The following is a 24,674-nucleotide window of genomic DNA, read 5'->3' as shown; positions in this document are numbered from 1 at the left end:
ATATTCGCAGCTACTAAATTTAGCCAAATCTAGATGCTAAAGTTCGTTGCTTGGTTCCCTCACTATGTGATACGCCTTAAATTCTCCTTACCATATTTAATTAAGGAGGTAGTATTGCACACGCTTGCTTCCCCTCTCTTCCTACATTTCTAGCCTTAAATTCTGTGCATTCGTTACATGTGACTAAGCGCAATGCAGTCCTCCTGTAGGCTCTCACCTCTTTAAAAGCTGATTCACAGCTAGAGTGTTCCCTTGCGATGCTACAAATGCTTCAGTGTCAAAAACAGATCTGCAATCAAAGAGAGTGCATAATGACATGACAGCCAACGATGGCAGCAATCTGAAAAGGCCATCTATGAAGAAGGTTGTGAATGTCACACTTTTGGTCCTTGCGATAGATGGGGCCATAAGTCAGTGCCTTAACAAGTGTATTTGGGCATTCTTCCAGGAGGTCTTGGTTTCCTGGACTCCTCCAAATGGACAGGAGGTGTTTCACAAGGGCATTAAACACACCAGGGATGACCTCTCCGAGCTCCTGAATGTCTTCTATGATCTAGAGGGACCAACGTATCAGTCAGTGAAGCAGGAAGGTACTTCTTCTAGAGTTTTTAATTTAATTAACCCCAATCATGTGTGCGCAGATTACTACATCCGCTTTACATACTCTTTCGAGTAATCTGATAGGGCTCATACAGCTTGCTAATGTCTTAAAGGGGCCGTAAACAGGTACAAAAGGTGCACATTTCTTTTTGTTATATTATTGGAACTTAGGCAGTGAAAACTCCTTGCAATTACTAACGCTCAAAAACAAAAGGCGCTTGCATACGGATGAAATATTCACTGCACTCTTCCGCATTTTAGCTCCGCCCCACGCTCTAACTTTACGTCATTTTGACGATCGAGTGTTCCACGTAAGATTTTATTTCAAATGCGGAATTGGACTAGATGAACATTAATCCTCTTCTATTCAAAATCTCAACAGTTACAGCCTCAAACTGAAAGATAAATGCGTTTAATTTAGGTATCATACGCGCACTACGTTTTCTGGGCAGTAGCACGCAGCACACCACGAGCACGAATGAATATCCGGGACTACAGTTCCGGAATCTTAGGTAGGTGCGCGATGGAACATCTTCGTCATCTTCGAATGGTTTCGACAACTGGGCTGCCGTACTTTGGTTTGAGCCACACGGCATCGCGTCACCAGCTCGCGTGGTACAGTGGATAGCGTGCTGGCCATGTCACGTCATGACTGGGAGGAACCCGGGTTCGAATCGCGTCATGTGATAGCAGCCCAACTGTTGACGTTTGCGCTAGCCGGAGATGTTGAAGATGTTACGACGTTGAATTTCGGAACCACGGAGCGCAAAACGTCGTTTCACACAAACAAAGTGAGCGCTCCGACTCACAGCTGATAACGAAGTATGTTTATTGGCTGGTTATTTGAAACGTCATGTGCGCAGCTCGGCCCCCCGATTGGACGGCAAAGCGCTACGTAGCCATGTGACGTATGCGTGGTGGAGAGAGGCTCGCTGGTCACTCGTCTTTGATAGCAGTTATATGGGTCAATGAGCTGGCACGAGCCGGACAAAATGTATATTTGGGTATTATGATCTGCGTTCCTTCATGGGGTATAATTATTTCAGAAATGTTTGGTGGCCTGTTTACGGCCCCTTTAACAATATGTACTCACAAATGAAACCTCAATACTGGAGTGAGCTTCTGATATTCTACTCAGTACTTCTTAATCTTTCTACTTTTGTACTAGTGGTTAATTTTCGCTTCTGCACAATATATGCATAACATCTTTGAATAATAATGCATTGCAATGTCCGAATGCAATGCAGCTTGTGGCTGTACCCGAGGCACTTGAACCGATAATAAATATGTGGCTGTGTCTCATTCACGGTTGGTTACCGAAAATATTATTGCTTCCGGTTTCCGGTAACTGAAAAACTTGGTGTTTCGTTTCCATTTCTGTTTCCGTTTCTGGACAATTTTCGGTAGCGGTTTCTGTTTCCTTTTAAGCCATTTCTGTTTCTGTTTCTGTTTCCTTTTAAGAATTTCGTTTCCGTTTTCGAGGTACTTTAGGTACTGGTTTCTGTTTCTCATCCGGAGCTCGTACTGTCTGGTCTTGGCTTTTTCATGTCAGATATTCTAGTTACATAACGGATGCAAAAGAACAGCCACACCAAACACAAACACTAAATACCTCAATGCAAAGTTCGTGACGAATCTTATACACCACAAGTAGACACCTCTCTAGGTTGTGGAAATACATTCCTTTAAGTTTCAAAAGTCTCTGCTCGTGCGCAAAAATAACACGCCATCCAAACCTTTCGCGTCCATCTTGCTGTGCAGTGGGTTCAACACGAAAGAAAGTCCCGAAAATAAACGAATGAATGAAAGAATGAATGAATGAATGACTGGAAGAATAGTGCGGATATATATAATTTTCATATTAACGCGAAAACACTGAGGAAAACGTCCTGCGAATTTGGTTTCCGTTAAAGTTACCACTTTTGAATTTCGTTTCGGTTTCTGGTAGTGGAAACTAAAACAATTTTGTTTCCATTTCCATTTCCGTTTCCTGCTGGATTTCGGTAATTACCGTTTCTCGTTTCCGTTTCCGGTAGCCAACCCTGGTCTCATTTAGTTAGAGAGCAGCCTGCATGCTCTGCGCAAGTTGCTCAGACAGGAATCAACTTGATTGGGAGCCAACATTTCCTGAGGCACTTGTGCATATTGATGATAAAGAGAACATTTGAAAATGATGTGCATGAAATTTTGTTTGAAGTAGAAAAGGATTATTGTCCATCAACCTGCTCTCACAAGACTGCATTGCCCATTGGCTGTGTCATCAGCTGGGTCAATCCGGCAACCTTTTCTTCCTTAAATTAAGACGCCGGTGTTGGGAACAAAACAAAAGTCCCAATCTGCTGAAGCTCCGCATTATGCAACCTGAAGGAACTGTAACTTGAAGCAAAAGTTTGTTGAATGAGGGCTTTACAAACAAGTATGGGTTGTGGCAGGGCCTTGCACCATGATCACACCATACTCGAAGAATATCATGATATTCTCTCATGAGTCTATGACTGGCTGCTATGATCTGGCACAAAATATATGAAGAAAGAGACCAAGTTTCACAATGAAAGGGGTAAGCACCAGATCTGCCCCACGAAGAAACAGAATTCGTCTTTCAGCACCCAAAATATGAAGTTTGAGGTTTTCTTTTCGAGACACAGAATCCATGTTTTCTATGACCAAAATCAAAATCTGCATCCAATAGATCTAGCCACCCTGCCCCAAAGCAGTGTGACAATACCATGAGAGATGACCATTTGCTTGGAAGTGCGCATAAAAGAAAAGTAACATTATGTCATCAGATTTCTCACTGTGGAGGAAAGCACAAGAAATTTATCGTATGATGTGGAGGCACTACGATTCATCATGCATAAGGGCATCTAGGGCATGCATCATGCATTCCCCTAGTTTTCTGCTGTGCCAAATTAAAAATTTGCGGCACTGACTTGTAAATTCCACGATTTGCCGTGGCAGTCAACGGCTGCTTGAAATGGGAAACACTTTATTTTCTTGGATAATGTGGCAACAAAAAATATTTGATAAAATTACAGATTACAAGCACTGTTGTGGCTCAACATTACATACATGATATCTTGTGTTCTCCTCTGACGAAGAATGCCGCCTGTCACCTGCAATCATTTTATACTTGCTGAAAGATCTTTCGGCATATACAGAGTTCATAGGAACTTTATAGGAAGATTATAGGAAGGAGCTTCCAATACATGCCTTGCAGAAGTTACATCTCTTAGACACCCTTTTTATTTCTGGGTTGTAGGCATTATTTAAGAATCTTTAAAGGCAAGCTCCCAAACATCAAATCAAAATCCCCCGCTAAACTGCAAAAAGGAGGAATGCCGCCTCTTCCTCAGGAGGAGTATGCACAATAAACTTGGGCTAATGTCTACATGGGCTACATTCTGTCTGTGTTGATACTGCAGCATGTGCAATTTCATAAAGCAGGCTTCACCTGATGCACGGAAGCGTCAGGTGAAGCCCACCTTCAGGAGCTGTCGTTCATATTCTGCGAATAGTGAGATATTCGAATATTGGGTATTCGATTCGCGAATGAACTACTTCGAAGGATTGATATTTGATTCGAATTCGATAGCTCGAATATTCGCACCTGTAGTGGACGACGATGACTAGGCTCGCGCCACGCCCCCGCTTTCCATCGGTGGCTCATGCCACGAAATAAATCAGTTTCCTTCCGGCATTCGTTGTGGTAGCTTGCGTTCTTTTGGCTCCCACAATTCTGGTGACCCGGACGTAGCTTCGCCCTTCAACAATGCACGCTGGAGACGAGCCTTCCCCACAGACCCCGGCTACAACCCCTCTTCAACCGGGCGTGGCTCATGTCGGCATACGCTTACCACCGTTTTGGTCTCGCAGCCCGTTCATCTGGTTCCAGCAAGTCGAGGCACAATTTCTCCTTGCTGGTATAACATCCCAGATAACCAGGTACCGTCATCTCCTCGCCTCCCTTCCCCCCGAGATCGCCATGGATGCCGCCGACATCATTGCCAACCCTCCGGCGCAGAATCCCTACGACCATCTGAAGAGCTCAATCCTCCAGCGCACCACCATTTCTGAGCGAACGCGCCTCCAACAGCTTTTGCACTCCGAAGAACTGGGGGACCGAAGACCCTCCCAGCTACTCCGCGCCATGCAAGTCCTATTGGCCGACAGAGCTGCTTCTCTTGACGACGATCTGCTTCGCGAACTGTTTCTGTCGAGGCTCCCATCCTCAGTGCAAATGGTCCTCGCTACGGCCACTGCCTTACCTCTGGCCCAGCTCACACAACTGGCTGACAAGGTGACGGAAGTAGCAAGCCCGAGCACTCCCATTGCAGCCGTTTCCGAGTCCTGTCGCCTTCCCAACCCCCGCTGCCAGCCACCGGTTTCAGCGGCCCCGTCTACATTCGCCGAGGAGCTTTCGTCTATGCGCGCGGACATTAACCGCCTCTCCGACACAGTCGCCGCACTCCAGTTCCGTGACAACCGCAGCCGCTCCCCAAGTCGTTCTGGCAGATTCCGAAGATTCCGCCGTTCCCCACGGCGTTACTCCCACCGCAGCGTTTCTCCAGCTGATAACCAGAACCCACCACCCTGCTGGTACCACGAACGCTTCGGTCAGGCCGCCATGCGATGCACGCATCCATGTGGTTGGTCGGGAAACGCCCCCGGGAACCGATGACGGCGACCACCGCTTTCCCTTCTCCCGCCACAAGTCGCCTTTTCTTTGTTGTGGACCGCTCCAGCAAGACTCGTTTCCTCGTGGACACTGGAGCTGCCGTCAGCGTTCTACCTGCCTCATCGAGCGACCGGCGCGGAAACGCAATCTATCACCTTATGGCTGTGAACAACAGCGCCATACCAGTCTACCATGAGAAGCTGCTCACCCTTAATCTTGGCCTGCGAAAAGTGTTTCCTTGGGTGTTTCGCGTTGCCGCCGTCTCTCACGCTATACTCGGAGCAGACTTTTTGCACCATTTCGCACTCTCCGTAGATGTCTCACGACGCCTTCTGGTCGATACCCAGACCAGGCTATCGGCCCACGCAATCCCTGCCGCTCCCCACCTTGCTGCTGGCGTCAGTGGAACTTCCCTTCCACCAACTTCGTTGCCAATCTCGGAGCTCCTGCGCCAGTTCCCCACACTCACACAACCTCCTGACTGGACGAAATCGGTCAAGCACGATGTTGTTCACTTCATCGAAACCACGGGCCCACCGGTTTTCTCCCGTTCTCGCCAGCTATCACCCGAGAAACTGAAGATAGCCAAAGCGGAGTTCCAGCACATGTTGGACATCGGTATCGCCCGTCCATCCTCCGCCAGTTGGTCTTCAGCACTCCACATGGTGCCTAAAAAGACGGGAGACTGGAGGCCGTGCGGAGACTACCGCGCCCTCAACCTAGTCACCAAGCCCGACCGCTACCCATTACCTAGGCTCCAAGATTTTACCGCTAACCTGCACGGCATGAAGATGTTCTCGAAAATCGACCTAACTAAAGCCTATCATCAAATCCCTGTAGCGCCATGGGACATCCCGAAGACTGCAATCACCACCCCATTTGGGCTCTTTGAATTCATTCGCATGCCTTTTGGGCTCCGGAATGCGGCACAGACTTTCCAGCGTTTCATCGACACCGTCACTCGGGGCTTGCCCTTCGTCTTTGCATATATTGATGACATCCTTGTCGCAAGCGAGAGCCTTCAACAGCACCTCGAACATCTTCAGCTCCTCTTCTCTCGCCTTGCCGACCATGGAATCGTCATCAATATTGCGAAATGCGAATTCGGAGCGCAGTCGCTGGAATTTCTTGGCCATCACGTGTCCTCGGAGGGTATCGCACCGCTCCCGCAAAAAGTCGCTGCCATCGTGAACTTCCCACAGCCCCAGTCTGTTCGCCAGTTGCGCCGTTTCTTAGGCCTCGTCAATTTTTACCGACGGTTTCTACCCCACTGTGCCCACACTCTACGTCCGCTTGAAGAGCTCCTGCACCAATCTGAAACATCACGTCGACGCAGCAACCAACATGTCACCGGCTCCGGTCCTGCCAGTCGCGCATATTCCCTGGTTTGGTCGGATGCCGCTTCCGACGCCTTCAGTGCTATCAAGTCACTCCTTTCTTCCGCCACTCTGTTGCACCACCCGAGCCCAAATGCACCAACCGTTCTGATGGTCGATGCCTCCTCTACCGCAGTCGGAGCAGTGCTGCAGCAGAAGTCCAGTGACACTTGGCATCCTCTGGCGTTCTTTTCCAAGGCACTCAAGCCAACGGAAGCCCGCTATAGCACCTTTGGCCGAGAACTCCTTGCTGCGTACCTCTCCGTCAAGCATTTCCGCTACTTTTTGGACGGCAGAGAATTCACCATACTCACCGATCACAAGCCCTTGACATACGCTTTTCGCTCGGCCAGCAGCAAGTACTCCCATCGTGAGATTCGGCATTTAGCTTTCCTGGCAGAATTCACTACCCGCGTTGAGCATGTCTCCGCATCGGCGAACTGCCCTGCCGACGCCCTTAGCCGCATTGCTGCAGTCGAACCCCTCTCTCCTGAAGCTCTAGCGCGTGCTCAGCTTAGCGATCCTGACCTTGAAGCCTTACGCCGATCGTCCACTTCCCTTCATCTTGAAGACCTTCCCGTTCCCGGTTCAGACCTCCGCCTTTGCTGTGACACAACCACAGTTCCTTCCAGGCCCTATGTCCCTCAGCCTTACCGTCGGTCAGTTTTTGACCTTCATCACGGACTCTCGCACCCAGGAGTACGAGGCACACAACGCCTTATTGGGTCCCGCTTCATATGGCCCAAGATGAACGCTGATATTCGCGCCTGGGTTGGTTCCTGTTCCTCCTGCCAGCGTTCCAAGATCTCCCGCCATACGTCCGCCCCGCTTGGCCGCTTTGCTCTCCCTGACGCACGTTTCGATCATGTCCACCTTGACCTTGTAGGCCCATTACCGCCATCTTCCGGCCACCGGTACATTTTGACAGCCGTCGACCGTTTTACCCGCTGGCCGGAAGCCGTACCCATCCCTGATTCAACAGCACCCACCGTGGCAGACGCCTTCTTCTCCACCTGGGTCGTACGGTTTGGAGTGCCCTCACGTGTCACCACTGACCGGGGTCCTCAATTTGAGGCCAGACTTTTCGCCGCCTTTCTGGACCTTTTGGGAACGACACGCATTCGCACAACATCATACCATCCCTCATCAAACGGCCTGGTAGAAAGGTTCCATCGACAGCTGAAAGCCGCCCTCATGGCGCACGAAAATCCGACCCGCTGGGCATCACTGCTTCCCGTCGTCCTGCTCGGCATTCGTACCACCCTGAAGACTGACATCGGTTGTAGCTCTGCCGAGCTTGTCTACGGTACTGCGCTACGGCTCCCAACCGATTTCTTCTGCCACTCCGAACCCTCTACCATCAGCCACAGCTCCTACCTAGAAAACCTCCAGCGTATTTTTCACGACGTTCGGCCCACTCCCACCCGTGCGAGTCCATCCCGACAGCCGTTTGTACCGCAGCTCCTTTCAACAGCGTCCCACGTCTTCCTCCGGCGGGACGCCGTTCGAAGGCCCCTTCAACAGCCATATTCTGGCCCTCACCCCGTCTTACAGCGAGCCGACAAGTTTTTCAAGATCAGCGTCAACGGGAAGCCGGACTCTGTAAGCGTGGACAGGCTGAAGCCCGCCTTCACCGAACCACCGCTGTCCTCATTTCCCCTCTCTGCCCTTGCACCGTCCCCTTTGCCGGCCCATCATGCCCCCGACCCGTCCACCGCCCCGAAGAAGCGAGTCTCTTGGGCCGATCGCTCCTCACGGAGTCTGGCGGGGGGGCCCTGTAGTGGACGACGATGACTAGGCTCGCGCCACGCCCCCGCTTTCCATCGGTGGCTCATGCCACGAAATAAATCAGTTTCCTTCCGGCATTCGTTGTGGTAGCTTGCGTTCTTTTGGCTCCCACACACACACCTAAAAATAAGAGTTTCCGTGAAATTCCGTGCCAAACGAAGGATTCCGTGATGAATTCCGGATTACATGATATTTCGCAGAATCGCGGAAAACACGGGGCCTTAATCATGCATGCCTCAGATACAAGTGGGCTGACAAGTTCAAGAATGGTGTGTGTAGTATGCCCGATGGTCCCAGTCCTAGCCAGGGCCTGGCTAAGTTGTAAAGCTGGAGACAACAGTGGCTGCTGAGGGGCTTACTGGCGTCAACCAGCACATCACTGTGGCAGCAACGGGCTGCATGCTTCAGATGAACCTATGCTCAGCCTATCACGTCGTCCATAGAAGCGCAAGCATTGGAAGGTGTCCACAAGATCAGTAATCCACCAGCTAACACCGCTTGTATGAACGTTGAGGCTATTCCTCAGTGCTGCACTTGGTAGCTTTGCCAGTGCTCTAAGAAAGGGAATCGTCAAGGATAGCACTGCGCACAGAAAGCACTACCGAAGCTACCAAGTGCAGCGCTGAGGATTAGCCTCAACATTCATGCAAGCGGGCCCTGAATTACGAGAACTGTAAGTGGACACATGTCAGGAGTTGCCAGAGCATTATGAGACCGAAGGAAAGAGCGTTTCGACTCATACCATCAATGGGGATGAGAGCTGGGTCCACCAAAGCAGTTGAGCAAAACATGGCAACACTCATTCATTACCAAAACCTAAGGAAATCGGACGCATCTATCGGCAGGAAAAGTGATGCTCACTTTGTTCTGGGATAATCAGGGCACTATACTTGTACATTACGTGGAGAAAGGCAGGACCGACACCAACAAAACCTAGAGTGAGCTCCTATGCATTCACGTGAAACATGCAATTTGCTGAAGGTTGTTAACCAACGTTGTTTTGCTTCAGCTTGACTATGTACACTTTAGGACACTCATAGGACATTTTTACTCATCCTCATTTTTACACTCATAGGACAGTTTCAACCATCCATGGCCTCCGAATCAAATGTCTCCCTTACCCTGCTTATTCTCCAACATAGCACCTTCAGATTTTCACATATTTTAAGCTTGATGACAAAGTTTCAAGACGACACTGATGTCAAGACTGCAGTGCATGATTGGTTAATAATTATTTTTCACACGGTGTTCACCTTTCAGTGCGCCTTTGGTGCAAGAGCATTAACACTGGGGGGATTATGTTGTGTAATATGCAGTTAACACAAACTGATTTGAGGTTTTTCGTTTGAATCTCCCTCATGTATTTCAAAAGCTCTTAACTCTCAGCATAAGACAGCACAGTGCTGTAGTGTAGTAAACTGCATGTACAAACCTGCATAAGATGCTTCTTCAATTCTGACCGAAGGAACTGCGGCTGAAATGCTATGGCAACAAAGGTCTCAACTGACGGGCGGAACAGGTTGCTCTTTTTGAGATCTTTGCACGTTTGCCAGGACAGCTCAAAGCACCTTGTCAACAGGGCAACGTCAATTTCTTCCTCCAGCTAAAAGAGAGACATGATTATTTTTCTTCAGATGGTTCAATCAACATGTTAGGGACAACAGATTGATCATGCAAAGCAAGCCAAAACAAATGCAACATGGCACGCTATCTGCACTTGCATGATTACTTTTAACTTTCGTAATAACTTTTCACAACTTTTGATCAGCAGTTAGATTAGGATGGGCCAATCCGCTGTTTGGCTGGTATGGCAATCAGTGAGCTGCCTGACACAAGATGTACTGGCACATGTAAGAGACCAATTTTCATTGTCGTCTGTATGTCTTGGAACGCTTAGCTTTGCAAAAAAGCTTAGCTTTGTACATACTGTTGGCACATCTTATGGATTGCAGGGAAACTGAAAGTTTACGGCTTTAGCCCCTGTTGCGCAAAATTTGTTGTGCTTGCCTTGCGGCAGCTGCGCTGCTGGAAAAACGTTCTCTCAGCTGTGCTACATTCAGAGGCCGGAGAGGTGTCGGTTGAATGATGATCTGCTTCGTATGCAAGCAATTATGTAATAGCAATTCTACTGAAATCAAGGAGCATTAAAGGTACTGTAAAGAAAGGCTGTTCATGTTGACGGCATAGTTGCTTGTAAACCCAGCACAAGTTACAAATGTGACAGAGAACACTTAATATTTTCCATTTGGTAGCAAAATTGAGGTAAAACAACTCAGGGCGATGTCTGGTGGCAAATAATCCCGAATTCGTCAAGCAACAATGATCTGTGATCCCAACTGACTTGCTGCTCCAGATGGCTATGTAGCCGACACATAGCCAGCTTCATTTGTTTTAGACTCAGTGTTGTCCGCATGTAATAGCTGTCTTTGATTGGGCTGCACTTTCTGAACTAGTGCAAATGGTGCAAGTTCCCGCATTCAATTCAGCGGAGGCATACCTTTGCACTACACTCGACCATTCGATTGGAAAAAGTGCAGCGGTAGTGCAGCACAAGTTAACAAAAACGCTGCACCGTCTCCGACGTCCGCGCAATGTTTCGTGTACTGTAGAGCAGACGACGTGAATAGGGTAGCGGCCGTCTTTGGCGACGTTTTATCATCGATATAGAGCACACTAGCAATCAATTTTTTTTAAGATAGGCCTGTTTTTACTCTTTGAGCCTATTTATAGACAATAATCGCTCAGAAAATTGCGAGTCAGTGCAGACATCTGTGAGAAACTATCTGAGGCTTACACTTTTCTGTTCAACTGGGCTCAGTGTACTTTGGGCGAGAGCAGCGCCTGTCGTGCACTTCATTTGCATGCCTTTACATTGCCTCTTGCACTTTTTTGCGAATCAAAGACAGCTAATGTAGTTCTGCTGCCGTACTTGACGAGATATGCACAGTTGGTGACCACCTAGACAGTGTTGGCCGTAATTTTCAACTTTGATTTTCTAAAAAAAACTGAATGTAATTGAGACAAAAACTGTGACGTAAGAGTACTATCGAATAGATAAATCTTCTGGGATGGAACCCACAGGGAAAGGAAAAGTACAAACGTTTGAGTGTATTCACTATGTGAGTAAACACGGCACTTATTCCGGCAACATTTGACTTTCAAAAGTAGTCTGTACCTTTGCTGTGACAGAGGCCAATGCTCTAAGAATGTGCAGAGAGGATTCCTGTGCAGATATCTGTAAGGCTTCCATAGCTTGAGCAGTCACCGTTTTGCAGTGTGCTGCGCACAGGGATGTTTTCCGGATTGTGTCCCATATTAGCTCCATTATAGATGTCTCTATGGTAACCCACTGTGCTTTTAATATTGAGTCCTGTATGCTGGATTTAATGAGGTAGAGAAAAAGTGTTGTATAATACAGAATGAAAAGGAATGTGTTTGAAATGCTTACTTCCATTCCAGTGGCCTGTGCAGGGGTTGCCCCAAGCCACCACTCATGATGCTAGCCACTACTATTCTGTCTACATCCTGCTTCTTCTCTGGAAAATGTGTTGCTGCCCATGAGAGGAATCTCCAGACAGATATCGTGCTCCCCACTGAATTCTGCAGTTGAGGAAATGATTGCTGCAGAAAACACCCAAGTGACGATGAGACTATCTCACCTCTTCAAGCAACAGCGAGCACTTATGAAGACCCTCATTCATTAGCGTGTACAACAGGCTCCTGAATGTGGGCCGTGCAGACAGAACATCGAGAAAGTGGAAGTAGGTAAGAGAAGCTTGGAAATCATTCATCTAGAGGAGTCAAGAGCACAATGGAATGGGGCAGACAGACAGACAAGTGTCCCTTACATTTGTCAAGGGAGCAAAGGCAGAACTGTAGACATGTTCGTACATCACTTCTGCAAAGGGACTTAGCAGGTCCATGATCTCATGCTGAAAAGAATCTGTAATAACATCTGATTCATGCGATGACGGCACCAAATTTATATAGGTGAGAACATGAAGTGGAGACAGAGCAACACCTTGCAACTTCTTTCTTTAATGTTGTGCATTTTTAAGGTTGCCTTCCTGCTTTGTTAGATGAAAAATAGGATGCTGGCTCTTGGTTTTTGCATGTTCTGTTTTTTTAATTCTGTGTTAGTACCGCAATACAACTGTAGCTATGAGCAGCATACAGATGTGGCCAGATGGAGAGAGGACAGCAGGAAGGAGTGGGGGACAGTGAGGCTAGCGTGCGTTCTGGGTCAACTTTAGGGGGGAAGTCTGCCGGAAGACTCAGGGAAAACCTCAGACAGCACTGCCAGTGCCGGGATCCCAACATGGGACACCTTCCAGTCAAGGCGTGGAAGGCAATCATCCTAACCACTACGCCACATCAGCTGGTTTTGCATGTTTTACTCAACACTCAATTTTGATTGTTGCAGGTGAGTATGAACTTTCATAATGATTGTTGAAATCAAGCTTTGTTTAGATGCGTTTCAATGAGAGAGTTGACTCGAAAAACAGCAATTTTATTGCAACAGATTAGTTATCATTCAGAGTTGTGCCTAACTTGTTACAAGTAACTGGTTACTTGGTAACGGTTACCTTTTTTGGTAACGAAGTAATGATTCAGTTACTTTTAAAAAAATGGTACAGTCCAGCACGTTTATAACGATATTGACGGGAACGCGAAATCTGATGATTATATCAGAACATCGTTAAAAACGAGCTTTCGAGAAATTGTCGCTGGGGTTCACATAAACGAAGTAGATCGCCACAAGTAGAACGCCGCTGAACATACGCGTTTGTTGTGAGCGCAGAAGCAGCTCTAAATTGATGCAGCTGTGCGTCGAAACCTTTTGATAACATAACCGCCGATACCGTACGAGGCGCCGCACCTTTTGAGATCGACAACCTCGTCCATTGCTCGTCATACAATGTCATCACCATTCTCATGATCGGGACTGCGTCGTCCATCAGGATGCGCCTCCGCCATGGGTAATTTGTCGACGCGTGTTTGGGTGGCGACACGGAACTGTCTGCCAATACACGTTTTCGAAGCGGCGGTAGTTCACAACGTGGTTTTGCACCAGTATGAAACACGTAGAGCGTATGCAACTTCGGGTCGAGCCACGCGTCTTTCCTCGTCATAAAGTGTCTCGGAACGGCGGACACCATCGTAACAAGCTTGCAGCAAGACAGGAAGAAAAGCTTCGAGACGAGAGAACGATGTGGAGAGGGAACCACGTTCTCTACTTTGTGTGAGCCCCTTCCGCCCTTTCGAAGTCGCGTGCCTTGCAACGCACGCATCTAATCCCCGGCAGCCATGCGCTGATAAACGCACCGCGTTCTAACTTTAGCGCGCACGGAGGCGAAGGCTCTTGAAAGTGCCAATGTAATTTGTTTTCAGTGAAATCGTGCAATCTTGCTTTCTAATTTTCACGCGTTTTACCGGCCGCCGGGAAAATTCCGATCGCTATATGCGAGCAAGCACTTTCACAGCGATCGTTATATGAATGTTTTGTTTACATGTAGTTCAATGGGAGAGCTGACGGGAACTAGCAATTCGGTCGCAATGTCGAAGTTATCGTTCTATCGAAAATCGTAATAAACGGGCTCCACTGTAATAGTAATGGAATCAGTTACAAAAATTGGTAACTCGTTACTGACGTTACTCGTTCCTTTTCTTCAGCGCGGGGGAGCACATTTCGGTACTCCGTGTGGCGCAATGCGTGCAGATTTGACCTGCGCGACCCATGACCACGTGTGACTCAAAGTATTATTGCAGTCCCTCGCTCTTTTCTCTTGTTTCTGTAATCTCTGACCGTCACTCCTTCCCAAGAATGGGCACCAATAGTGCTATGGCTACAATGGCCTTTTCTTGCCTTTGCTAAGCTTCTGAGCGCCCTAAATTATGACGGAGCCCCTCGTCTGTTTTTGGGAACCGTTGGTGGTCAGTGGCACGAAAACCAGTGTCATTTCTTGTGTTTTCATAATCTCTGATCACCTCCACTTTGGAAAGAAGAGAGAAGGTCCAGGCAAGCTGATATGGACTCATGGTAAGGGGCCGAGAGACATGGAACATGAAGGACGGATGACAAATTCTCAGACTCAGCGAAAGGTTTATTACAATGACCCAGACTATATACCCATGACGGGACGCAGAGGGGGAACAAGACAAAACGAAGGGTCACTAATCACGTTGCCACGTGTGGCGATCAGCTTCTTCTGAAGTACAAAGACGGCACGTGACAGCATGTTTGTTGGCTCCTTTAACTATGCGGCAGTAGCGTAAAAGTAACTCGTTACCCGTGAGTAACGAGAACATGTTACTTTTGTATGTTGGTAACCAGTAACGCATTTAGAATGCAGTTACTTTCTTCTGAAGTAACGGGTAACGGTATTTAGTTCCTTTTTTTTTTGGTAACGGGCACAAGTCTGTTATCATTACACTGAATGTCGTAATAATCAAGCTAAACTGCGATTGAACTAAAAAAGAGAGAGAATGGAAATTGAGCATTTCAGTTCGATCTGCGGGTGTACTTTTCCCATGTCTTTGACTGCTGCCATCATACACACGGGATTTCAAGTGTGAGTGAAATACACAATTGCACTCAGTCCTGGGTGGAGATATTAAACATGCAACATGATCCCAGTGCATCTCTGAGTAGCCAACTGGATTGTTAGAACAACCTCAAACAACTAGTCCAAGTACAGCTCCCATATTTACTTGCATATTTAACGCACTTTCTTTTACCCAAAAGGGCAGCATCATAGAGGGAATAAGCTAGCTATGTGAGGATAGAATTTGAACCCCACTGGAATTAGTCGGTGCTTTGAAATCAACGAGCATTTTTTCGAATCACAATCTTCCTGAATGAAGTAATCGTTTTGCTCTGCCAAGCACTCAAGAAACTGCAGTTATCTTAAAGCTTTTCACAACAGTACCAGAAGGCTTTTGCTCGTGGCCCACTTCGATTCACTCCAACGGTCGCTTGTGCTGGGACGGCTGGCTCCACGTGATGGAGCCTGGTAATGATACCAGAGTCATAGTGCATCAAATATGCAAGGGGAGGACATTTGGTCACCCAAGCAGAGCATCAATTATGAAAGTAAATACGGCAGTTCACTGTCCAATAAAATATTTTCGTTGTGACTCCGTCCAATGTTGCAACACACAGATACTTTGCCAAAACTTTACCATCAAACAGTGATGTTGCTTCTTCTTGCAGTGCCAAAAAGAGAGCCATAGCTGCCTGCTTCCTGTGCAGTGACAGGTAGGGTCTGCTAGCAGCCGAAGACAGGATGCAGATAGAATCACCCAACAGCTCCTCCCACTGCGATGGTTGAGCAAGCACCCCACAATCGTGCAACATCACTGCTATCCGAGCCACCCTGCAAATGCCCTGCTTTGTGCAGTCAGCTGTGAGGCATTTCAAACACAGTCAGAAGAAATGGTACAGAGCTATTCAAAAGTGATTGTCAGTGGGTTGGCCCACAGCCAACATGTTCAGCATAATTACCGTCACATTCAAGTATCTCTCTTATGGATCCACGGACAAAGTCAACGGCTTGCATGTTGTTGAGTTCTCCAATTCTTTGTGCTGTTCTATTCCACTGCTCTGTTCCCCTTTTCAATGTGCCGTCCTGCTTGAACACACTAAGGAAAGTTGACAGCTCTTCAAAGGTCACTTTATCCTGTTGAAAGGCACAAGCACCAATTGGAATTCTGTCCCTTTTAAGATTCTCCACACCTACATGAAAGAGTCAAATATCTCTGTTTGGGAGATATACAGTGTGTCCCAGCTAACTGTGAACAGATTTAAAATATATATATATATATATATATCACTTTTTTCCAGATGAAATCACATGCAGTACAGCATATGCTGAAGGGCATTCCTTAGGAGGGCACCAGCAAACTCCTAAGGCAATGTCGTAATTAACTTTTTAATTATAAAAGGTACAAGGTCGTCCCAATGAGAACATCTGGTCCTTTTGGTCACCTGATATCGTTGCCGTCTTCAGAACAAAAATCCATTCGATAGATCGTCCACAAAAAATTCGTGAAGGAACACCATTTTTTTCTTTATTTTGTTCATTGCGCATCTTCGAAGACGCATCTATCCTTCACCCCCAATGTGAGAGGGTGAAAGAGCACACTATTGCCTCTGGCGTCCTGGAAAAAGGTTTAAAAAAAAAAAAAAAAAAATGCAACCCAAGATAAGGGCAGTTTGGATAGCGTCACCCGACACATTTCTTTTTGCTTTGTTTCCACAAATTAAAGCTCCTCTTCGACGCATGAGGCGGCACTGTGCTCCTTCACCCTCTCACATTGGGGGTGAAGGGAAGACGTGTTCACGAATTTTTGCGGACGATCTATCGAACAGATTTTTGTTCTGAAAACGGCAATGGTATCAGGTGACCGAAGGGACCAGATGTTCTCATTGGGACGACCTTGTAGCTTTTATAATTAAAAAGTTAATTACTGAAAGTTTCTCACTGCACTTCTGTAAAGACTTTTGAACTTTGTTGAACCACTCCAATCACTTTTGCCATCCCGGGATATTATTATTTATATGTACCACTTCAATGAAATATACCAATATGGAAGAAGCAGAAGAGGAAGTAGGGAGCATGCCATGAGACAAAAGAGAAAGGAAAAAAAACATGGTCGATCCATTGGTGGATCCGACGGAAACGCGTTAGCATTAAAACTTGAAAACCCCTTTGGAACTCCCCTTCACAACGCTACACATCCCTTCCATGACCCTTCACAAACGCTACACAACCCTTCACACGACCCTACACAACGTTACGCAAGACAGCATCCGCAGCCAAACGAGCCTCTCGGGCTTCGTCCAACTCGGCTTGGTGGCGCTGTCTCAGGGTCTGTCTCCTTCTTTCGCCGGTGCTCCTACGCACAGCTTTCATAACCCATGGTGCGACCACGCTGACACGTCTGAACCTGTGACCACCACAGCTGCACTGACTGGTGGGCAGCGTCACGCGCTCTCAATGAGCCCTCTCCTTCCCTTCTTCTCTCTCCACTTACCACGCAGTGGATACAGAGAGACCACGCAGCGATTCTTGCATACCGAGGACTCTAATGCTAGCGCATTAAAAGTCTGTATGCCATTATCTTAGTACATCAGGTGAGATTAACTTCCAACATTTTAGCTGCTTAGTTTACTAAAGATGATTTTGAGCATGTTAGTTACTCAATATGCAATAATTTATTGCCAGGTGTTTTGAGGTAGAACCTGATATCACCTGAGTGACACAGGAAGTGATCGGTGTTGAAGGCAACATCTCCTTGAGTCTGAGGAGTGGTGACAAAGACGAGGACGAAAGGGCAGAACCACACACAAGATGAGATGGACTCAACATGATCGGGTTCAGTACAATTTCTACTGGTCAGTTTCAATGATTTTTAGTTGGCTTTCTTCCCCTTGCGCATTTGCGCATGCCCCCCTCAGCCGTGGCACGTGTGCTAATTTGCACCAGCTTTTGCTGGGTTTTGTCGGCTGCGTATAGTTTTGCGGGGGCATCTCCGATGCAGTTCCCATTTCTAGTCGCTGTCCTTTGTCATGAAAACGGTAGCAACTGGAGGACTGAACGGTGCAATACAAGGACTTGCAGATTGTAAAACACGGCGAAGACGTGCTTGCGTGTTGCTTAATTTTGCAACCTTATTTTGCCATTACACCAGTTGAAGATGCCCTATGACCGCATAAGAGAGCATCTGACCTCAGCAAGGCCTAGCAGCCTAAAAACAAAGCGAAAGGAGTCCAAACTTTCTTTAATGTCTGCTATCATCAATGAGAAAAAGAAAAACAATGCACAAGGCATTATTTACGAGTTTGTCCTCACACTTTCCACATGTGGAATAATTATTGAGCAAGAAGTTCATGCGAGAAGCTAATGCGAAAGCACTGCCCTGCTGGAAAAACCATGCTCGGAGGGGACGAGCTGCGGCAGTAACAACTGCTTGAGGTTTTCAACAAGCACCCGGAGGTCAAACTGAGTGAAACTAACGGAGTGAAACAGAGTGAAACTAACTATTATCGTCGACGAGCGAGCAGATGTCATGGGATATCCCACAGTAAACACCCTTGTGTGTGTTTACAGTGCCAGTAAACAACAAAAAGTAGTCTACCTTGTGGATGTGAACGTGAGTGAAGCTGTGCGACAGCTACGTTATTGCTCTGCAAAGGAACACCCTATACATAACATGTTACATTTTTACACTGTTTTACATTTTACATGTTACGTTTTCTTTACTACTGCAAGAAATCCAGTGTGAAAGGTCACATACATTTTAATGAATCGAACGTGCATTCTAAGTTTAAAAGTAGCATTGTACTATGTCACCTATTATGTGACCTGGGGTTATAAAAAAATAATGAACTAAATAATAGTGTCCTCACCGGGTCAATGAGTCGTAGAGAGATGTCAAGCCAGTAGCATTGCACTGCAGCACGTAGAATAGGCTCTTGAAAGCGCTGAATGTTTGTGAGCATGTTGCTGTAAATGTAGCATAGGGTTCATGCAAGTATTGTACCAAAGAGGGTGAGTTGAACAAGTACCCAATACTGTGCAACAAGTCCCCACTCAGAACTGGCATCGGTCGCAGGTGGGAAAGTGCAAAGCTGACATGGACAAGTGACACACCATTCCAAGTCTGCTTTACCACAGCTGCAAACAGGTTGGGAACAAAGGTTCCTGCACACAAACAAAGTTTACATTATTGTATCTTGATACATATTTGCACTTTATATTCACCTTACTATATGCATATTGTGTAACCTAGAACAAGGTTCTACAGACCATTATGTTTTAAGTGGGGTGGCAAATGGATGATACTAAGTCACACGTCAAAACTTATAACATGCTATACTTATCTTACAAGTGTTCTCTCAACTATGATTGCAGCATACAGATCCAACTTGTAGCAGCATGCACAACAACAGAGCAAGAACATGGCTGCGATGAACTGACTCCATACTAAAAAAAGTCAGTGTGGACACGTGAAAAAAAAAAAAAGAAAAGAAGAGAAAAAAAAAACACGACACAACACAGAAAACTTTTTAAGTCATGTGCGTTTTGTTGTTCTTTTGTGTGCCCGTGCTAAAATCTTCTTAGTATGAAGTTCATCCACCAGCTAGCCTGCATTTATGCTATTTCATTGCCTAACTGACACATACGTTTAAACTACACGTAGCATGAAAATACAAAGAAACAAAAATTTACTAAAACTATCTTGGTGGTGGCAGGCACTGGGAAATGTTCCTGAATATATTGAGCTAAGTGTTGTGCATGCATACATTTTAAGGCAGCAAGACTTCACCTGTAAGTACATTCTGTCATTTATCAATTTCATGACACATTCATGACTGACTGATACATACAGGGTGGTCCCAGAAAACGTGCCATTGAATTAAAAAAACTATGATACCTAGAATCATGCGGTCAAGGGCATTTGTTCTTACTAGGTTTCTGCCACACCATGATGTGAATGTCATGTAATGTAAGTTTAATCATGTAAATATGAACTCAAAAATTTGTCAAGTAAAGGTCACTTTTTTACTCCACCAATATGAAGAGCATGCCAAATTTGATCAAAAATTAATGATAACTGACAGTGACATTCAGGAGCTATCCCATTGAAAAAAATCGCCAAAAATCATGCTTTTCGGAGCACCCGAGCATAGCGCTTGATGACTTTTTGAGCGCAATCGTTGTCAGTCCGACAGAAGGAGTTTGCAAACCCAGCCCACAGAGTGATAGTAGAAAAAGTAACAGTTCTTGAAATTGGGAGAGGGAAGGCATGATCCCAGTGGAAGCCGGACTTGATAAGCCATGCCTGTGTTATCTCTTTCTACGATGCAGGTGTAGGCTGGGTTTCCAACCTCCTCTCGTCGGACTGACAATGATTGTGCTGAAAAATTCACTGCGCGCTATCCTCTGGGAGCTCCGTAGAGGATGATGTGCGGCTATTTTTTCCAACGGGATAACTCCTCAATATCCCAGTCAATTATCATTAATTTGAGTAAATTTGGCACGCTCTTCACATTGGTGGGGTAAAAAAGTCACCTTTACTTGGCAAATTTCGGAGTTCAGTTTGCAAAAATTTACATAATTAAACTTACGTTATATGACATTCACATCAGGAGGTGGCAAAAACCTAGTTAGAACAAATGCTGTTGACCACATGATTCTAGGGAGTGTGGTTTTTTATTATAATTCAGTGACACATTTTCTGGGACGCCCTGTATAAAACGCAGATGCCACATACTAAACTGGTCAGCACGAGAAAGCTGGACTTCACAAAGTTCCAGAAAATTGGTCAAGCACTTTGCCAGTAGCATGGGCGATCCAAAGAGATCTCCTTCTTCCCTGCAGTAAACAACAATAAACAGAAATGGTATGAAATGGCATCATGGGAGACAGATATGTTGTCCTGTACCTTGTGAATAAGCCTGGCTTGTTCAGCACATCGACCAACGGACCACAGAGAAACTGAAATGTCACATATTAGCTAGCAGACAACTACACAGATGTGTATGTCTTCTGCAGTAATTATAGAAGTTTACCCCCAAACACTCCAGCACTGGCTGTCATACCTTATGTTCATTTTCCTCAAACATGAACTTGATGACAGATTCTGTGCCCATGAACTTTGAGAGGGCCCACTTGACAACAGTTCGACTCTCATGAAGAAACATTCGGTGAAAAACTGTAAGGATCCAGGAGACGTGCATGTGATCTGAAGGATTGTACTGCTCCAGCACTGTGCAGAATTTTGCCAGAGCTGGCTTCACAGCATGCGGCTGAAATAAGTAACAGAGTGTTGTTGATAAGCTCTCTGGTACAAAATAGGGAAAGGTAACGGGGCATATTTCCGTTTCAGATACCAGCCCTTCAAGTTTATTGTTGCTATGTTCCACCTAATGAAACGACTCTTATGAAACTGCAAGTTGGTACACTTTTCAGCTGTGTAGCTTTAACCTGAGGGCTGCTTTAGAGCACATGAGTAATTTTGCTTCTACGAAATTGTGCAGCTTCTACGGTTTAAAACGAAAGCTTTAGACACGTGCCTCCATCTCGTATATGATCCCACCGAAAGTCAGCGTCCTGCAAATCCATATGGATATGGGGGACAAATACATTTACGGTTTTATATCCAGATGGGCATACGAACACGATGGATGTGTCCTAGACATCCAACGTCGCATTTCCCATGGTGTCATAGGGTGCTTGCAGAATGTATTACAGGAAATAGAGCCATAGAAATGAGCTCACTCATGTTGCTGAGTAGCGGTAATAGCCATTACCCTAATTCAATACCAGCAATTCATTTTCATTTCTGGTAATGAAGGAACTTTGTACGTGTTTCTGTTATCGTTGCGTCCACCGTTACCGTTCCCTGGTACAAAACACGAAATGAAACAAACCTGCTTCTCTTCAAGAACTTCTAGAATGATCAACAGAACTCTCCATGACTCTAGCTGTTCTTTATGTGCACAGTGGAAGAGCTTTGTCTGTATCTCTAACTCGGAATGGACATAGCAACTCAGAATTTTTCGTACCACATACATGGATCTTTTACGTGTGAGGGAGTCACCATTGACTAGTCCACTCTGAACAACAGACCAGAAGAGTTCACTAGTCAAAGGGCAACTAGCCTTACCAAAAGTAAAATGAACATGTTCAATAAATGAAGTTAGGATCACGTACATATGCGGGCACACTTCTGCCAGATCGTCGGAAGTATGGGTGGAGAAAAGTGAGACAATGAACGAGAAGGCTTTCTCAATGAAAGATGCAAACTGTCTTGAACTCGAAATAGCAGGGAGGAACCTCGTCAGAATGTATGTTGTAACATCATGAGACTTCCCAGACATCAGCAGTCTCAAAATGTGGGCGTAACATTCATCAAGCGAAACGCTCTGAAATGCTTTTGCAAGTGGCAGTAGGCTAGCAATAGAAAGATACAAGGCCGCAGGTGGATTGTCGAAGTCTGCAGCAGTTACCAACTGCCCCAAACAAGAGCTGATTGCTCCAGCAAGCTCCTCGAAAATGACGGGAGTCCCAGAATAATCTTCTGTATTTTCTGTATAATAATCTGTAAATTTCAAAAGCTGTTCAACGACTTCTGCGATGTGAGACACCTCTGCGCTGTCAAAATGGCACGACTCAGGGTTTCTTAAGCTACTTATTATGAATGCGACAACAGTCTTCGGTAACAGTTGGGTCCCCTTCTGTGCTGTCGACAGTAGCTCTTTGTCGCCTAGTGTATGGTTTAAAAAACAATTTGTTATGTGGCATAAGTCAGACACTCCATCCCCTGCTTCCAGCGTTCCCCAAGACGTAGATAATTTGTCTAGCAGAACAAGGTCCTCGCCATCGCTGTGAATAAGTTTAAGCACCATAGTTAGCATATCTTGACTCATTCTGAGAAGAGGAAAACAAATAACTGTGCTTCACTCAAAATAAATGAACGTCAGACGACTCTTGCGAAGACGCCAGACGAACTCCACCCGCTGCGGCGAATGGGAAAGACAACCGCTCGAAGGCTCTTTATCATTCTGTGAGTGTGATAAATCGTCCTCCGGCAGTGTTTCAGTCATTCATGGAAATAAACTGCATAAACGACAGAGATGCACGTTATATTTTGCGTACAAGTTTTGGTTTCAATCATGGTTCGCCATGTGCGGAAATTACACAAGTTCAACATAAGAAAAGCAACTGGGAACGAGATTACAGGAAGTGACGTCATACCTCAGCGTGAGGCAAGGCGGGTCGTTTTTGTTTGACGCAGTAGCTAGCGTTACAACAACGGTAACACTAACTGGCTGTTAAAGTTACAACAACAGTAACGGCAACCCCCCTGTTGCAGTTAAACAACGGTAACACTAACTGGCTGTTAATGGTTAAGTTTCCAACAACGATAACCGCTTGTTCCGACAACAGTAGCGGTAGCGCAATCCGCAACAACCGCCGCAAACAATACGATCGAGCAATCGTCAGTGCATCTTTTCTAAAAATAGGCGAGAGGGGCGGATGACATCGATACTATTCCTGTTTCGTCGCTGCATTTTCTAACCCTGAACTTCAAAGTGAATGATCATTGTTGTAAAGTTGCTACAAAAAGCCACGGCGTTCCCCCCCCCCCCCCGTGGGTGTTGCCATTCTCCCCAAGAACACAATAACCTCCTGGGTACGTCCGAGGAAAGTCATCAGCGGACAGGGATAACATCCCCAGGACTTCCCTACCAGGTCCTCAATTTGTTAGAAATGTGACAAAGTGAGACTCCCCGTCATATCCTCAGGACCTCCTATGGGAGCTACCAAATGACGCGGCTAGTACAGTTCTGGGATCAAGCAGATACCTTAGTGAATTATTTATTTTGGGAAGTGAGGTCACATTTGCCGCAGCCAGTCAGCGTGTGTGTGTTTTTTATATATTTTTAACCTCGGTCACCAGCTACCATTCGTGGTTTCTCATCTGTATTTCGTTCAGCGTATTTCTCATCACAAACAATTTAAACACACAGTTTAAAAGGCAAAAAAAAGATATATACAAAAGGTCCCTAGGTCACTAAAACCTGCGAAACCACTTAGAAAGCTATATGATGCAGCAGCATTTCCTTTCCAAGACAGAACAGATACAAGTTATTGCTTGTCTTCCGAACTTCAGCAGATTCGGGAGTCCTCTTCGCATCTAAGTCAAAACAAAGGGTGAGGTATCTAAGTTTAACTTGATTTCGCACATAACCAACAATGAAGTGAGAAATTCCTTGGAGTATGAAATCGCTATCAAGGTAGTGTCCGTGTTTCTTACTGCTTTGGTTTCATGCGTGCGTCGTAAGTGAAGCTTGAGGAGTGAAACGCTATTATTTTTTGTCTCTTCGGAAATAAAATGCTCCACGCAACCTCCTGCCGGGGACCCTTTGCGGACACTCATGCAACAAGACCGCAGTGAAAGGTCTAACAAACTGTATTTTAGTGCACGTCAGACGCTGCGTTGTCCCTAAATACGTTACCAAGACCACTGCAAAAATTGAACTCATTTAATTTGACTAATGAACTACCTCACGCGACACACCTCCTGGCCGAAGCATTTCTTCGCATTTCAATGTAAAGCTCACAAGAGTGTTTTTTAATCCAGCCTTAATATAACTCTACTAAAGTAGTAGGCATTATGGTATGTTCCAGAAATCAGTTTCACCTCCTTTCCCCAATTTTTTT

The 24,674-nt window shown here is 46.0% G+C and overlaps 1 protein-coding gene across 3 annotated transcripts in view; it reads right to left on the bottom strand.

Annotated features, from left to right (window-relative positions):
* The window catches only part of LOC135396630 (probable methyltransferase TARBP1), a 48,598-nt gene extending 25,431 nt beyond the window's left edge, over window positions 1–23,167 (bottom strand). For 2 of the 3 annotated variants that reach the window (XM_064627698.1, XM_064627699.1), the window contains exons 1-15: window positions 21,878–23,167; window positions 21,047–21,253; window positions 20,890–20,942; window positions 20,719–20,819; window positions 19,010–19,145; window positions 18,851–18,947; window positions 15,944–16,118; window positions 15,622–15,843; window positions 12,288–12,382; window positions 12,099–12,230; window positions 11,888–12,039; window positions 11,615–11,816; window positions 9,872–10,042; window positions 381–553; window positions 218–289 (exon numbers count right to left, since the gene is read on the bottom strand). In XM_064627698.1, the coding sequence (XP_064483768.1) occupies window positions 218–289; window positions 381–553; window positions 9,872–10,042; window positions 11,615–11,816; window positions 11,888–12,039; window positions 12,099–12,230; window positions 12,288–12,382; window positions 15,622–15,843; window positions 15,944–16,118; window positions 18,851–18,947; window positions 19,010–19,145; window positions 20,719–20,819; window positions 20,890–20,942; window positions 21,047–21,253; window positions 21,878–22,876 (2,987 nt within the window). In that variant the 5' untranslated portion in view covers window positions 22,877–23,167. Of the gene's footprint in view, window positions 1–217; window positions 290–380; window positions 554–9,871; window positions 10,043–11,614; window positions 11,817–11,887; window positions 12,040–12,098; window positions 12,231–12,287; window positions 12,383–15,621; window positions 15,844–15,943; window positions 16,119–18,850; window positions 18,948–19,009; window positions 19,146–20,718; window positions 20,820–20,889; window positions 20,943–21,046; window positions 21,254–21,877 lie in introns of those variants that run through there. The other variant, XM_064627700.1, reaches the window with a different exon arrangement.
* Between the last annotated feature and the right edge of the window lie 1,507 nt (window positions 23,168–24,674).

The sequence above is a fragment of the Ornithodoros turicata genome, chromosome 6, assembly GCF_037126465.1.
Source record: "Ornithodoros turicata isolate Travis chromosome 6, ASM3712646v1, whole genome shotgun sequence".
Lineage (NCBI taxonomy): Eukaryota > Metazoa > Arthropoda > Arachnida > Ixodida > Argasidae > Ornithodoros > Ornithodoros turicata.
This window is presented reverse-complemented; position numbering and strand designations above follow the sequence as displayed.